At 39.7% G+C, this 16,358-nt stretch overlaps 1 protein-coding gene across 1 annotated transcript in view; it reads left to right on the top strand.

The window, feature by feature from the left end:
- The window catches only part of csmd3b (CUB and Sushi multiple domains 3b), a 94,826-nt gene extending 79,022 nt beyond the window's left edge, over positions 1–15,804 (top strand). Inside the window, exons 50-58 of the mRNA XM_080296630.1 lie at positions 3,588–3,661; positions 4,608–4,719; positions 4,814–4,993; positions 6,227–6,286; positions 7,512–7,670; positions 8,698–8,834; positions 9,332–9,419; positions 9,912–10,047; positions 10,688–15,804. Of these exons, the coding sequence (XP_080152756.1) occupies positions 3,588–3,661; positions 4,608–4,719; positions 4,814–4,993; positions 6,227–6,286; positions 7,512–7,670; positions 8,698–8,834; positions 9,332–9,419; positions 9,912–10,047; positions 10,688–10,847 (1,106 nt within the window). The 3' untranslated portion in view covers positions 10,848–15,804. The remainder of the gene's footprint in view (positions 1–3,587; positions 3,662–4,607; positions 4,720–4,813; positions 4,994–6,226; positions 6,287–7,511; positions 7,671–8,697; positions 8,835–9,331; positions 9,420–9,911; positions 10,048–10,687) is intronic.
- Positions 15,805–16,358: the final 554 nt, after the last annotated feature.

The following is a 16,358-nucleotide window of genomic DNA, read 5'->3' on the forward strand; positions in this document are numbered from 1 at the left end:
TTAGAGAAATTTATAGGCCTGCTAAACTTCATGCACTTGGCTGATATGTGAACTCTATAACAGGGTGTTAAATATTTACTTTTATGCTCCTTTGATTTTCCATAATAATGTGATCACTCAGTTTTAATTGCCATAAGGTAGCAAAATGACTTTAGGTCTTGGTTAGAACTGGCTATTGTTAGATTATAGCCTCTAATTGGCACAATTTTGCTTTTAAATAAAGATCAACCTTATGAATGAGTAAGTAAACAGGGAGGCTAGGAAAGCCACTTCTGCTTTAAGGTTTTAATATTTAAACTGAAACTTGGTCTCTATCGAAAAGGTCTACAGAGATATGCAATGCTGAGACCCATAGAATGCTCTACACTGTGTTTCTTAATAAATGTACAAGTTCATAAAAAAATCACCAGTGTTACTGTGCCAACTAAGTCTTCAACATGTTTAAAATACAATACCAAGGCCTATAACCTCTGCCAGAAGTTTATATAAGATTTTACTGATTGCTTTTTAACAGTTCCTGACTTCATCATCAATCATTTATCCCCACATGAGCTGGAGCACAGCCTAGCATCCCCAGGCAGGGGTGTCTTACCCACTTCAAAGTCAGGGTTAAAATTAAAAGGCGGTGTTGGTTTAGCCAACAGAGCTTCCAAACTTCTGAGTGAGATTTCTCAAGAGGTCACTCTAGTAAAATGCATATCGTCTTTTTAAATAACATATCAAAGTGTAATATTACAGACTTGTTTTTAATGTGGCCCCTTTGCGATACATACGTTTCCTTTTTGATTAATAATAATCATTAATATAATGACTTGATGTTACTTTTTTTCATTTGCTGGCTATTCTAGTGTTCGTCTGATAGCCCCCTGCCTAATGATCATGACAGTTAATGACCCAAAATTATGAACCTGACAGCCTCATTTTTGTTTACTCATGAGTATTCTGTGCCGAGCAACTGCTGTTCTTTAAAAGTTAGTGTTACATCAACTTATTGGAATAGCAATGAATAGTGACTCATTTGAGACAATCTTAATAAATGGAAGGGCAAGAGTACCTGAAAGGAGAACTTGGATATAAGTGAAAATATTGTTCCTTCCAGCGGACTCTCTCCCAAAGGCCATTTGCAAGCATACCATGCAAACATATTCCCATATGTTTTCTCTGTTGGACTGTAACAATGAAAACTCATTTATATTACAAAACTACAGCACTGTGCAAAAGTCTCGAGCCACCTCTCATTTCTTTATATTTTCCTGGAAATGGGTGCAGTGTTTTATTGAAATATTTACAAGAATACAGGGAAGTAAAGTTTATGTGTCAAAACAGAGATTGAACAGTACTGATAAGCTTGAAAGTCAATATTAGGTTTGACCACCTTTTTATTCTTCAACACAACCTGACCTCTCTTAGGCAAGCTTCCTTGTCATTTCTTTAGTCTCCAGGAATAGTTTTCCAGGCTTCTTGAAGGACATTCAAAGCTCTTTTTTGGATGTTGGCTGCCTTCTGTTCCAGGACAGACCATCCACTTTCTTCTACAGACATTGTAGACAATCACTATATAAGACCTGTTTTCCACTCATACATCAGCCTTGAGTGTCACCCTTCCACTGAGACCATTTGTGATGAGGCTTCAGTGAACAGTAGATGGATCAGCTGAAGGTGCTCTTCAGTTCCGCTCAGGTCTTGGCTGTATTTCTTTTTCTATTTCATAAGGACATAACTTGCAGACGTTGTTCATCTGCTGTAGATTTTTTCCTCAAAAAAAAAAAAGTTTCCTCAAACTTTTTAGGAGCACTCTGCACACCGTGGAGTGTCCCAAGCTTTTGGCTAATAGCTCTTTGGGAATTCGTTTGTTTTTGCAAAAACACTGTTTTATTCCTGTCAAATTGTGTTATCTTTTAAATTTTTCATAGATTCAACCAAAGAAAGTGAAACAAATTATGTGTGCTTTGCGATCGGCTGATCATAACAAAGAGCCTAAAAACACAAGTGGTTCTTTAGTTTTTTGTTACATGTAGACACAGCACTGGTTTATTCCCTTGAGTTAAGAGTCTTTTTATGCTATAACTATCCTTGGGTCAGTGTTAAGGGAGTTTAAGTGAGTGACTTCCTTATACTTTAAAAAATTATAAGAAAGTTTTGCTCTGTGGAAGCAAAATCTAAAAATGAGGGGTGGCTTGAGACTTTTGCACAGTATTGTATGCTGTGTGTATTATACTAGACATAAAGTCAACTTTAAAAATATATGATGTAATACTGTATACTGCATATATTGAATATCGAATTCCTTGTCTCTGAGATCTGATTGCTAGTGGTCAAAGTTCAATTAGCAACCTATTAGATAAAATTCAGAATTTAAAAGTAGGGCTATAAAACCTGTTTTGGAACTTACAGCAAAAGTGCTTGCTCAGAAGTTGAGTTAACACCAGCACATGCTGTAACTTACAGTATTTAGTAAATGCCTTCAAGAAGCAGACATCCACATCCAACCTCAAACAAACGGCTGCTATCTGGGGATTAAGAAGAAAATGAGAAGGGATATTCGGCACACTTTACAAATGGTCCCTGTGAGTCAATTTACCAGCCCATGCAATGTGTAGAGCAACACTTGGCGTGTCTGATTCAGAGCAGGTGCATGGTAATGAATTTTAATAAATGAGAGCTATTGTAAATGCCAACAAAGACCTTTTTTTTCTTACTTTGCAGCACTCAATAAGGGATACAGCCACTACTTTTACAGCTGCTCAAATGGGAAACAGACTATCTGAAAACAACGGGCTGTCTTTAAATTGTTACCCCATCTGATATAAAGACTTCATCTATAACTGCTGCAATAAGAACTAGTTTCAGTTTGCTGCTGCTGCCGCTGAAGGGAGATCTTTCTGTTCTGTATCATAATTGCTTTTGTAGACTGAGACTGTTAAACACACGCAACCACAAAGTGACTCTCGGTGTGTTTTTATGGGCAAAGTGATCTGAAGTGTGTGTGTGTTTTGGTTGATTTATTAGTTTGTGATGTTAGTGTCTGATGTGTATTACTATGTGACTGAAACAGAATGAGTTTTGACCTAAAGCAGCCTGCTCTTTAAATGAGACAGATGAGGGAAGAAGCAGTTGGCAAACGGAGGTCTGGTGACATGGAAAGACAGAAAAAGAGGGGAAAAGAGCAGTTGTACAGCGAGGTAGAAGAAAACAACAGTGAAAGAGAGGAAGAGGGCAGACAGATAGGTACAGGAAGTGAGGGAAGGAGAGAGAGAGAGGTGGAGAGTGAATCTGTCATTTCAGAAGCTGTATTGAATTGAGCTCTGCGTCAGGATGTGCTCTACATGCTGATGACCCTTCCACATGCGCACACACAAACTCACATACGTACACACACACACACACACACTTAGAGTGGGCCCTGCTTCGTTTTCTGACAAAGTGCTACTGCCCCCTGCTGTCCTGATGGCATATATAATCCACTGTTACCATGACAACAAAAGGGAGGAAAGGGAACTTGAGAGGGATGTATAACGCTGCTGCTAATTTATCTTTCTCCTATTTTTTGTGTGTAATTACTTCCACTCGTGTGCTGATCTTTTCAGAACCAACCAAAACCAGCTGCGATAACCCGGGAACACCACGCTACGGCTCCTTGAATCGGACCTATGGTTTCAAGGTAAATCTGCACTCTCAGACTAGTGCCGTGTCTTTCTACCCAAGAAGTGAACCCAGTAACTAATAGCAGCTGTTGCAAATGAAAGAGAGAGGAAAGAACGAAAGGCAGTAGAGGGAGTCAGAAAGAAAATAAAATGTTAAGACATTCCAATGCAGCGCTTTAAGATTCTTATCCACCGTGCAATGCCATCAGGGAAGCATCTTGTCAGTCCTAAACCACTTGCAGTATGGTAATGGCTCCAGACATACAGCCAGAGTCATAAAGAAGCATATTCAGTGACAACAGGAGCAAGGAGTCCTGCAACAGATGATTTGCCACCCACAGAGTGCTGATCTCAAACAGTGTGGGATGCTTCTGAAACTACTTGAATTCCCAAACCCAAGAACTATAGGAAATGCTTCAAGATTCTTGGAGAACAACCTGCTTACCTATTACCAAAAAATTATAGTCATTTCAACCAAATAACTAATAATTCACTGTTAATTTGTTATTTGGCAGGAAGAAAGCAAGTAAGATATTTTATAAGGATTGCTACCTGCTACCGCACAGGAGGGAAAATATCTAATGGTTGATAAATATTACAGCATTGCCAGGTAGCAAACTTCATTATATGTTTGACTTTTGATTTGTCTCAAATTAAGTCCTGATGAACGGGGAATGCAAGTTGATTTTATACTTCTAATATTTTAAGGAATACAATGGATGCTTGTGCATTTGCATTGACATGCCACAACCACAACTAAACATCTATTTTAATGTACTTCATATTAAAATACTGGTCTTTATCCACACGAATTCACCTGTTGAAATACGAGTAGCATTTATCCTAGCAGTACAACACTATGATGCTCCTCTGAAGATATTCAGACTCCTCTTTACCAATCAGATCTGTTACAATGTCTCTAATGGCTTCTGTGTGCACTTCTGTCTGTGTCCTTATGCCTAGGTTGGGAGTGTGGTGTCATTTCAGTGCCAGCCTGGTCATTTGATTCAGGGATCTTCCTCCAGAACCTGTCAGCCTGATCTAACATGGAGTGGGACGCAACCCGAGTGCATACGTACGAAACACAGTTTCAATTTGTCAGCCGCTCACCCTTTCATCCCTTCAGACTCTCACTGAAGTGTAACAATGTATCTGTCTAAACCCCGCAGCCCACGCCTGCAAGCAGCCGGAGAGCCCACTCCATGTGGACGTGGTAGGGATGGATCTTCCTGGGTTTGGCTACACCTTGGTGTACAGCTGTCAGCATGGCTACTTCCTGGCGGGGGGTTCTGAACACAGGGTCTGCAAGAGTGACAGCACTTGGACTGGAAAGATGCCGATATGTCGGGGTAAGTACTTCTGTCCTGCTACAGTCATTTCCATTGTTCACATTTCCTTTAAGTGTATCTTTTTTTGATTATCTTATCTGGAGCATTTTAGCTTAAGTGACCAGATAGCAGTGTTTGAGCATGTTTAGCCCAAGGAGACTTTGTCACTTCACACACAGGGACAGACAAGCCATCTGGAGTAGGGGGAGATTTCCTGTTGGGTTGATCAGCCTTTGGATTGGTGGTGAGCCTGGTGGTTCAAAGGCAAAACAGATCAAAAATGTCCCATGGTGTTTTGTCCCTTTGCTAGATTTACCAGGCAGGACCATAAAGGTGAAGTCATGCATTAATCCTGCTTTATCAAGCTCAAACTACAACCTTGTGAGCCATCGCAGAAGAAATGAAAGAATTGCAACATAACCATCCCGTACTGTACATAGTTAATACTGTAAAATATCAATATCAATAACAATACACTGCCTAGCAAACAATGCTACAATTATCTCTTCGTATTGTCTCACAAATTATGAAAAATCATGGAAACACTGAACATTTGAGCCAAAACGTTTAAAGTCCACTCTTCAAATCTCACAAAAAGGTCAATTTGGTAGGTGCTTTGATCATATAGAAGAAATCAGCATCATCTCTGCTATAAATATATAGTTGGCACTCTTTAAAATCTTTTACTTAGTATTGACACATGCTCACACACTGTCTTTTCTGAAACCTTCCACCACGGCTACCACCCAGCTGCCCTGGAGTAGTCTTCAAAATTGGAGCACTTCTAAATCCAATTTAAGGTTCTCGGACAAATAACCTGTTCCTGGCTTGCATGTATTTGTTGCCAACAATAGCTGCATCTTGACGTGATAGTACAAGCTGCTGATGGTGAATAGAAAAAGTGTCTTGAAGCCGGTTTTCAAAGGATCTAATATACACAGCAGTTATTGGTCATTGATCATTAACCTTATTTGCATTTCAATCTACAAGTAACCAGTAAATAGGTTTGTCTTGCTCGACCCTTTTTCGGCCCACTTCTCACTCGTCATTGTGACCAAGAGTGACTGCCGCTGCATTTTAATGTGGTTACTTGTTAGTATGAATTGCACTCTCCCCTGGATAACATGGTTGATTAGGGAGGTTGGCTGCAAACTAAAGCATTTTAAAATATTTCGTGCTGTGCCCCTGCTGCCCTGCTCAGGAGTTTTTATATAACATTATCTTCTTTTTCTCTTTCTCTGGCTGTGTGTGTAGCCGGAGAGAAGAAAAAACCTGTGAAGCCAGTAACAGGAACCCCCAGCCCCAAACTAAACGGTCAGTTCTACTACTATCTTTCCTATTCCAGTCTTTTCATTCCTTGTCTATTGTTGACTTATCTATTCCGTTTTAGTCTGGCTTAATCTGTCGTTCGATAAATTCAGCTCAGCTCCTTTTCACTCTGCTACGTTCTGCTCCACAGTGCTGCTCTTGTTTTTCTTATGCTCTTGTCGATTTTGTTGCACTTTACTGCTTTCTATGGTAGTTCTAAATAATTTATTTTTCCTCACTACACAGAGAAAGGTAAATTAACTACTGTGAAATTCTGCTCTTCTTTATGCTTGTCTTTTTCTGCCATACTGTGTGCACTTATCTGCATAAAATGCACACATGCTGAGCAGTTATATACACCAGTTTGCTACAACATTAAAACCACCTGCCTGTTGCCTGGCGAAAAGTTTAACAGAAAGAGTTAATAAAGCAAAGGCAAGGAGCCCAGTAAAAGAAGGCTTAGCTCACTCTCTCTATCCAACCACCAGGACGCCCTGCAGAGAGCAATAAAAATGTAAGTAGCATAGATAAAGGGATGAAGGCAGGGCAAAACGGCAAAGAAGAGAGCCAGTTTAGCTAACTATGTTGAGGTCAACAATGCAGCGAAAACTGAAGACAGATCATCACCTTAAGTAGTAACAGCAGACTCCACACAGGTGAGTGGCAGTAACCCCAGACAATGGGGCGATCGTGGCTCAAGAGTTGGGGGTTCGCCTTGTAATCGGAAGGTTGCCGGTTCGAGCCCCGGCTTGGACAGTCTCGGTCGTTGTGTCCTTGGGCAAGACACTTCACCCGTTGCCTACTGGTGGTGGTCAGAGGGCCTGGTGGCGCCAGTGTCCGGCAGCCTCGCCTCTGTCAGTGCGCCCCAGGGTGGCTGTGGCTACAATGTAGCTTGCTATCACCAGTGTGTGAATGGGTGGATGACTGGATATGTAAAGCGCTTTGGGGTCCTTAGGGACTAGAAAAGCGCTATATAAATACAGGCCATTTACCATTTACCATTTACACCCCACAAGGCCAGATTAATGACACACACAAAACTGATTCATGCAAGACAGAAAGAGAGAGGGAGACAAACAGAGAGAGAAAATGATGAGTCAGCACAGGAGGACAGTACCATCATAGGGGTTAATGCTGTTTAATGCTGATTGGTGCAGGCAGTTCTTCTCATTTTGTTTTTTAAAGATTGGAGCGGACCGTAATCTAATTCATATTCTCTTCTTTTTCGTAGTTCCAGATGATGTCTTTGCTCCCAACTACATATGGAAGGGTTCCTATAATTACCGTGGGAGGAAGCAGCCTATAACACTGAGCATCACCAGCTTTAACTCCACAACGGGGAGAGTCAATGTTACCCTTAGCAACGGCAACATGGAACTGCTCCTGTCAGGCATGTTACGCTAGGTTTAATTGTTCAGTAATCTACTGAAAGCACTTTGAGTAGATTACCACATAAGTGCTGTGACATGACAGGCCATCGTTGTAATAAAATGTAGCTATAATACTAAAATATGCTGTATTGATCCATTGGCAAAACTGTAAGCAAGCAACCAAACAGAATTGAGAGCACTTTTATTCTTTATTGTTGCTTTTTGTTAATGATTGAAATTCATTTCTTTCTACTATGCTTCTTTGCAGCATTGTTGTACACACACATTCACTCACTCACTCAGACAGACACTTACTCACACACATACCTCCCAGGGTCGCACAATAGCGTCAGCAGGGGGTTAAGACCCTATTAAAACACAAATCCTGTTGAAGCTAGAATTGCTTCCTGGAGTCGCAGAGTGCACAAACACCATATCACAAAACTGCGCCGCTATCAGACATTCGTCTTCTGGCTTAAAGGAGCAGCTTTAGATCAATAACAGCTAAAGCTGCACTCACACAGTCACAGAAAGGCCAGTGGCCAGTTACATAAAACTTGCATGTTTTTTTCTGTTTAAGATGTCAAGTTTTCTTTACCCAGGGAATATTTTGAAAGGCAGCAGGGGTTTGGTGTTTTGGGAAATGTGCATACTTTGTATTTTATTTCCAAAAGTGAAGCTGGAAGAATATATCAGTTAGCTATATTTGTATTAGATTGGAGACATGAAAAACAGCCGTCGCTCTCACCTTTTTATGAGTTCATGAATTGAATTTCTTCGCTTAACTTCAGTTTCCTGGTTTTCTCTTTAAAAAAAAATCATCCATTTTTTAAAATAAACATTTTCTTTATTTTGCAGCTCCATTCAGTTTGCTGTCTTCTTTGTATCCCGATAAAATGTCAGAACTAACGACATGTATTTTGCTGGTGCACCAGACAAAGTAGAAACACGTGCTGTAGGATCTAATGAACTATAGTGAGCAAGCCATTAAACCATGTACCATGTGCAAACCAAGTATAAATCACGTGTTTATTCTTCACCCTCTAGGAGTGTACAAGGCGTCCGAGGCCAGGCTGTTGCTGCTGATGTATCAGGTGAATTATGTGAACCAGGGAAACCAACTAAAAGATTCAGCCATCTCTCCCGCCAAGATTATAGATGATTCCTGGACCATGGATGGATTTGTAAGTCCCAGCCGATAAAATCAACCTAACCATATTCAGTTGAGCTGGATTTACATTGAAGCCATTTGACTTTGTGTAAATATAAGTCAGTGAAATATTTAAACTACACCAGCTATCAGAGACTACCATCTCTGCCAAGGCCAATGTTCTTTCTTGCAATTTTAAACACAGCCCTCCAGATCGGAGCCAACATTTAATGTGTCCCTTTGCCTGCCCATGCACCACCTCATCACCAGGTTTCACGACATTCGCTTTGGTAGTTTTTGTGAAATCTTGCCAAAGGAGGAAAAAGAAAATAAACAAGGCTCCCTGAAAATACACCTTATACAAAGATTTCAGCAAAACCCAAACATCATCTTCGATTCATTTGCTCTGTAGTGTTGACATGGAACCAGAAGATAACCATTCTTTGTCCCTCTGTTTTTCTCTTCACAGTTGTTTTCCTTTCCTCTCCCGCCTAAACAATTTCTCAACCGCTCTTTCTTTTTAATCTACAGGTATCAGCAGAGCCCGATGGCTCTAGTTACGTATTCCAGGGTTCTATTCAGGGAAAAGACTATGGACAGTTTGGACTGCAAAGATTGGGTAATTCTCTTTCGATTTTGCCAGCAGCACCAAATAATACTGGCTCCTTTGGAATTCAGCAATGAATGACTACAATTGATAGTAAAATCAGGCAGACTGCTTCAAACTAATTCAGTAAGTAATCTTGGAGCTTCTAGGGACTTTATTGCTGCAACAGGGACAGCCATGCAGTGCATTCTCAACAAGAGGAAAAGCTGCTCTTTAGACTTAAAAGGTTGGAGCTGTGCAAGAAGACTACAAGCTCCCGAGTCCAATGTGAGCTGCAAGTCGCCTGCAAGATGCTAAGCAGATAATAATCATTATCTGGTAGCATCCACGTCCACTTCCAATTACCAGAGCCCCTACCTTAATTATCATAGTTACAACTAATAAAAATTTGGTTGGTTATTTGCTGAACAACTTAGCTTGAAAGCCTTTTGTTCCAAACCCGCAACAATATTTCTTGTTGTATCAAATCACTTTGATGACAGTGTATTTCCTGGTTTGTCGCAGGTCTGAATATGTCGGAGAGTCAAAACTCGCCACCCCCCCAGCTTGGTACCAACAGCAGCTCTGTGGCTATCGCCATCCTGGTGCCTTTCTTTGCTCTGATCTTTACCGGTTTTGGCTTTTATCTCTACAAACAAAGGTATGTGTTGAAAAAAGTAAACCTGCACGTATCCCTTTGAAGTGTCATTCAGCTGCATTTCAGCAGCTGAAAGGAATACATTCCTGTCATTGCATCGTGGTTTCATTTGTGTTTTCCATTAACAACGTGCAAAAAGTAAAAAGGCATTGTTAACATTTTAAGAAGCTGTCTAATTCGTGATAACAATGCCTTACTCAATGGTTTGGTTGTTGCAGTGCTCAAAGACAGTTAAGTCACTGTCTGTTGCAAACTGTGCCGCAAAACAACTCTGTTTAGGAGGTGATAAATTGGATTTTTCAGAGATATGGTTTAAGCACAAATGACTTGTGTTCGCATTGTTAACAGATGCAAATAACTTCTGTTCTGCTGTTAATATCTAAAAAAAAAAAAGGCTTGCTGAAGGAATTAGTTTTGGATGAGCTGATTGGAATCTCACTAGGCTTCCTAAAAAGTGCAACACGCTCTCTAATCCTTCTTAAGGCTTGTTTACAATGCTTCTACTCTCAAGACTGCATTCTGTATTGTCCACTGGCTGCTCAGTAATGTTAACATGAATAGGCAATTAGAGCATTTCTGCTTCTTCAATGGTGTATTTATGATTTCTTTATGTGTGTGGTTTTCTTTGTTGTTTTTTTCACAGAACCACACCAAAAACACAATACACAGGATGCTCAGTCCATGAAAACAACAACGGCCAGGCCGCCTTTGAGAACCCCATGTACAACACCAACGCCAAGGCTGTGGAGGGGAAGGCTGTTAGGTTTGATCCAAATCTAAACACCGTATGCACCATGGTTTGAGGATCGACTGACCTTACTTGAATTTAATGACTCAGATATCCAATGGGACCACGGCCGGTAAGAGACGACGAAAGACAAAAGCTCCGTGCTTCGATGCAAACTTCACCATGAACGACATGGTCTGCACACTGATTACAAAAGACCTTCATTCCCAGTCCAGAAACCTAATCGAACCCAGCTCTCCAGCTGAAACCAAAACCCAGCATTGGTTTCCGTCACTGAAAGCATTTTGTATCCGCAAATGAAATTTGAACAAGTATGAACACAAAAGGTCTGCTGCCTTTGATAGAAGCAAGCAGCCAGTGTGAACTCAATGGGAGATGTAACATCAAGAGATGGAAAGGGATACTACTGAATGGAAAACCATACTGGCTATTATCTGTCTCTAACCCCAAGACTCAGCGGGTCACGGATTCTTTATAATTGGATTCCAAACCAGATACATCCATTATACTCTAACCTCTTATTTAACCTCTCTCACTATCTATAATATGAGTACTAATGATTAAGCCATGACCTGCTAGTTGGACATCATGACATGTTATCACAACCCAATGCCAAATTTTGTATGTCACACAAAGTTGTGAAGAGGACCCAGAGTGGGATCTATGATCACTTGTGCCTGGAGAAAGAGAGCGCACATCATCAGAGCCCAGCTGTAGTTGGAAATCAAAGAGATAATCCGCTAAAAAATATTTTTCATATGTAACATGTTGTCAAACTGACTGTATTAAACAGGTCCTTAAATATGGAAAAAAAAAAGAACAAACGTAATCACAATGACCACAGATGGGGAGATGTGACATGAAGATGATGTCATAAAAGACACTGTGATGTTAAGAAAACTGTTTCTATCTATTTGGTTTCAACACTGACAGTACAAAGAGAACACTGTCACCAGCAGACCATCAGTAAACCGGACTAATGCTTTGTGAAGAGGAAACTATGTCTGAAACAACCATGGAATACAACACCCTAACAGCCAGACAGGACAACCTCCTGTCTCCATTACAACCAGAGGCTGGTATTACCAGCCAGTATTTGTCTTTTTTTCTATTGAAATGGGATCTAAGATGGCTAATGTTAGCAGACAGTTGCGAAAGTTGCTTTGAAAAGAGACTAACTCCTAAGCGAAGGATAAGGGCATCCTTGGAGATGGAGCTGTAATCCTAACTGAACTGGGATTAGAGCACAGCAAAACTAAAAGGAGTCTAAAGGGGAGCTAGCACTTAGAGAACGGATGAGAGACTGTCTCATCTAAAGGATAAACTGCCTCTTCCCATCCAATGGATAAGAGAGGAGGCTAAGGAGATGGAGACAGACCCTAACTGAACTGGAAGTAGACTAAGGGAGTCATTAAGAGAAAAAAGAAGATTTTGAAATTGTAACCCAGCCAATCAGAGCCTGTCTAACCTGAAATCATTTACTGGGAGAGGTCAGCCCTCCCTCTACATAATGAATCAGATCAGACAGAATATGAGGTAAGATGTTCCTGATCCTGCGAATTTAAATGGATTTTGACCAGAAAGACACTAAATGGATACAGAGGACTCTGATGGACTAACAAAGAGAAAGACTTTGACAAACAGAGAAAGCTCTGGCACTAAAGCACATTTCATGGGAACACTACCTGTCTGCCCGCTGAGAGATGGACTAGCATAGGGACGGAAAGGTTACTGACAGGGTGAATGACAGACACAAATGATGACAGGTACACATACAAAATCTGGAGAGTCAGGTAGAGACAAGTGGTATTAACAGTCATGCAATGAGACAGACAGGTTCAAAGAAGATGAGCCTGGTCTCGGACTGTTGCAGGCTCCATCCATGTCTCCACTTCACAGACAGTTTAAACACAGATTTACAGGCTTACAGAAGGACAGACAGGAGGCAGAGACAGACATGAACTGATAGACAGGCTAAAAGAAAGGCAACAAGGTTGTAACCCTACAATTGTGGACACTGTTCCACTGTAATTCTGCACTCTGAGAGTGCTTATCTTCTTTCTTTCTTACTGCTGCAGAATCTTCTGATCTGTAAATCTATTGCATATATATATTCGGGAGCATTCACCACCTATATTTTTGTGCTATATATTTACCACAGGGGAGAGGCTAAAGGGTAAAGACAGATTATAGCAGAGTTTTTAGAAAAAAAGAAAGAAACATCGGAATAAAAGACATTATAATTACGTGCTATTCACAGAAGTCACAAGCAGTATTTTGGTTTCTTTGTAACATTAAGCTGGTTTATTTGAATTCATTCTGTATTTTGAAGACCCTCACACATGCACCGTCTTTCCCACTGGGGCAATTATGAGCATCAGTGGTATTGTTGTTGTCGTTACTGTTGAGATGCAAGGTTTGCCAGCAACAATTATGCTTTTTAAATGGGTTTTAGTCTACATTTATCACAGGTGGCAGATTTCCAAAACCTGTTAGAGTTTGTACTTGTTTGCCATTTTTCCGAATCCTGCACTGGAGATGTTGGACAATAAAAATATGTAATTATCTCCACTGACACACCAACAACATTTTAAGGGTGAAGCTAAAGACAGCGTAACAGCTGGGATTTCTGAACTAGCTGGCGCAGTGAGGACACAGAAAATAGTGAATTAAAACTCTTGTACTTTTAAAAATAGCTGTTTATTTAGTTATGTTTTAAATCTATAATAGATTACTAGTATACTTCAAACCTTTCTGTCATCATGGCAACACAGAAAATCGAGCTTTTAATGGAGCCCATTTGTTTGATAGACAAACTCTCATCCAGCTCCGTCTCTGGATATTTTTATCATCTCTTACAGTACAAGGCCACAATAAAAGAAAACATACAATTGGGCTGAAGTGCTTATTAACAATGAAAACTGATAAAATTGCCCAAAATTGAGTTTTTAAATAGATATATTGATCAAATTTGAGTTACATAACATGTCATATTGTGTTTCTATTATATATTTTATATAAGGAAACGGGACAAACATAAAAGAGATTAACAAATACTTGCAATACTTAGGATCTGTTTTTCAATACATTTCAGAATTATGACAATTTTTAAATAAATTTTATTTAGTTGCAAAACATACACAGTTTAATCTGCAGGAACCAGGATGTTATATCTCACTTGTGGCAGCTAAATGTGTCTGTTGCCACATAAAGTGTGTATAAATTAAAGACTACTTAAATTACATATTATTAGTAGATGTTGTTTGATAGTTGGTGCACCAACAAATAGATGATGCTTTTTGTTAAGCCCAAAACATGTTTTAAGGACAATATATGAGGAAAATATGATTAAATAGACAACTTGATGGCCTTCTTGTAAAGTGATGCAGCAAAGCTACTATTAAAAAGCTACTATTATTCACTATTAAATATATTCAGCTCACAGCACACATGGCATCTGAACCCTACGTATGGATTTCTTTCGTGTCTCAGTATCTTACTCAGGATGCCTTCAGTGTGAATCAGAATCACACCACAGACAGACCTGATTGTCTTTAGGTGATCTTACAATCTATTTTGCCCGTTTTCTAACATCCACATCATGTTAAATCAGTAGACCCCATTTGACTCTTTAGGTTTAAAGGTTTGCATTATCTTTGGCACTACAAGTCTCCAACATGAGTGTTGCTCAACAACAGACAGATTTTAATGACACGCATGTCTGTGTTCAGTGAATGTCAAATCTTATAATCTATTTATAATCATGAACTGACCCATTTATCATAATGCTCGACTATTTGAAGCCAACGCTTGTTTTGTTCTTTTTCTTATTTCATGCATATTGCATAAAAGCAGCCATATGATCTCAATTTTATATATTTCTTTATTTTTTGTTGTGATTGTTGTTGTTCCAGTGTGATCTGCCACCTTTTGATAAACACTCTGCAACGTTTTCTATATTTTGCCCCTATCTGCCACTGTTGTTGCACTTGATATCAGCCTTTCTAATGATTTCATGTACCATAAATGAACCACTGCTGAGAGATGAGTAGATGTTTGAGTTTTTGTATGAAACCTTTCAAAGTAAATCAACTATCACGAGGGAAGGGCCTGGTAGTAAACCATATTAATTGGTCTTAACAGGAGGCAGAAATAGAAGTATCAATCAGCATTAGTCATTGTTTTGCAGCTTTGTTGCTCATTGAATAAAAGTGTTTGTTTTTGTTGTTTTCTTTTTGAAGAATCTGGTTTCACGAACGAGAGGCTGAATTTTGTTAGTTTTGGGGTCCCGCACATGATGGATAACTAGACTTTTTAATGAGTCTGGGTGCCAGGGTGAACAAAAACATCCACTTTGTTTTAAGAACCCCCGCTGCTGTGACCACAGGCGCCAACCACATCCAGCTGACAAGAAAACTCCTTTTAAAGTCGTTACTGATTTAAAGGCAAAGGTAGCTGCGGCTTCCTTGTTTATCCATGCTGTGACTGTGCCGCACTTCATCGCTATCATGACATCGTTTCTTATTACAGGTCGGATTGATTGTTACCGCTCTTGTGGTTGTTGTTGTTGCTTTTGTTGCCGTTTCTTCAGTATGAATCTGACACAGTGCCTACCAAAAACCACGAGACCCTCCCTTTCACTCTGTCTCACACGCACGCACACATGCATACATACAAACACACACACCTGCTCCAGCGCCCTCTGCTCCCCTCACTCATCATCAGAGGTCATTTTTTTCTAAGCTTCAGTCTATTTTGCCACAAGCTTTTCCTACTGACTGACCGCAATAAGACCCTTGTGATTTGAAAGACTTAAAGCCGTTCCTGCCTGGGGGACATTGGAAATATTCACCATTTGAGAAAAAAAAAAGATGAAATATAGAATAAAAAAGTGTTTTGTACAGAAATATATTTTTATGATGAAATAATTTGTAAAATGTATGACTCTATTATGTAAATTTTCAATGCAATGTAAAATTAAAAAAGGCTAATTGCTTTTGTAAAAAAAGAAAGTGTGTTTTTCATTATTGTCTCGTTACTTTTAATGACTTTCTGAAAACTGGAAATTGTAACCACTTTAGCTGAGTTATGCCTAGCAAACACCTGAACATATTTCTCTTTATGAGGAAAGCAGCGTTGAGGCTACAGCTTAAAATATGTGAGATTAAGTGTTGCAGTGTAAATTGATATGAAATTTAAATGTTGCTTTAGGTGCAAATGTGACTTGAAAACTAGTTTTCAAAGTCAGGAAATCCCTTGCAGGGGAAATACAGCAGGCGCAATGTGTACTGAAATGAATATAAATACAGCGTCGCTACAGTATCTCACCTTGAGATGAGCTCCCTAAACTTCTTCCATTCAAGAACCGTGGAAGTTCTTATCACTGGAAATCCAACATTATTATTTGCTGCTGCACCTTGCTGGAAAAGAAGCAAGAAATAGGGAAGAGGAGACAGCGCAGTTTTCACTGGTCAAAAGGTAGTTAAGCAAAGGCATGCACACATTTGTTCACGTATATGCAGTAACAATAGGAAATTAGAAGAGCCACTTCATGTTACGATATAGC

Source organism: Astatotilapia calliptera, chromosome 22 (genome assembly GCF_964374335.1).
Source record: "Astatotilapia calliptera chromosome 22, fAstCal68.1, whole genome shotgun sequence".
Lineage (NCBI taxonomy): Eukaryota > Metazoa > Chordata > Actinopteri > Cichliformes > Cichlidae > Astatotilapia > Astatotilapia calliptera.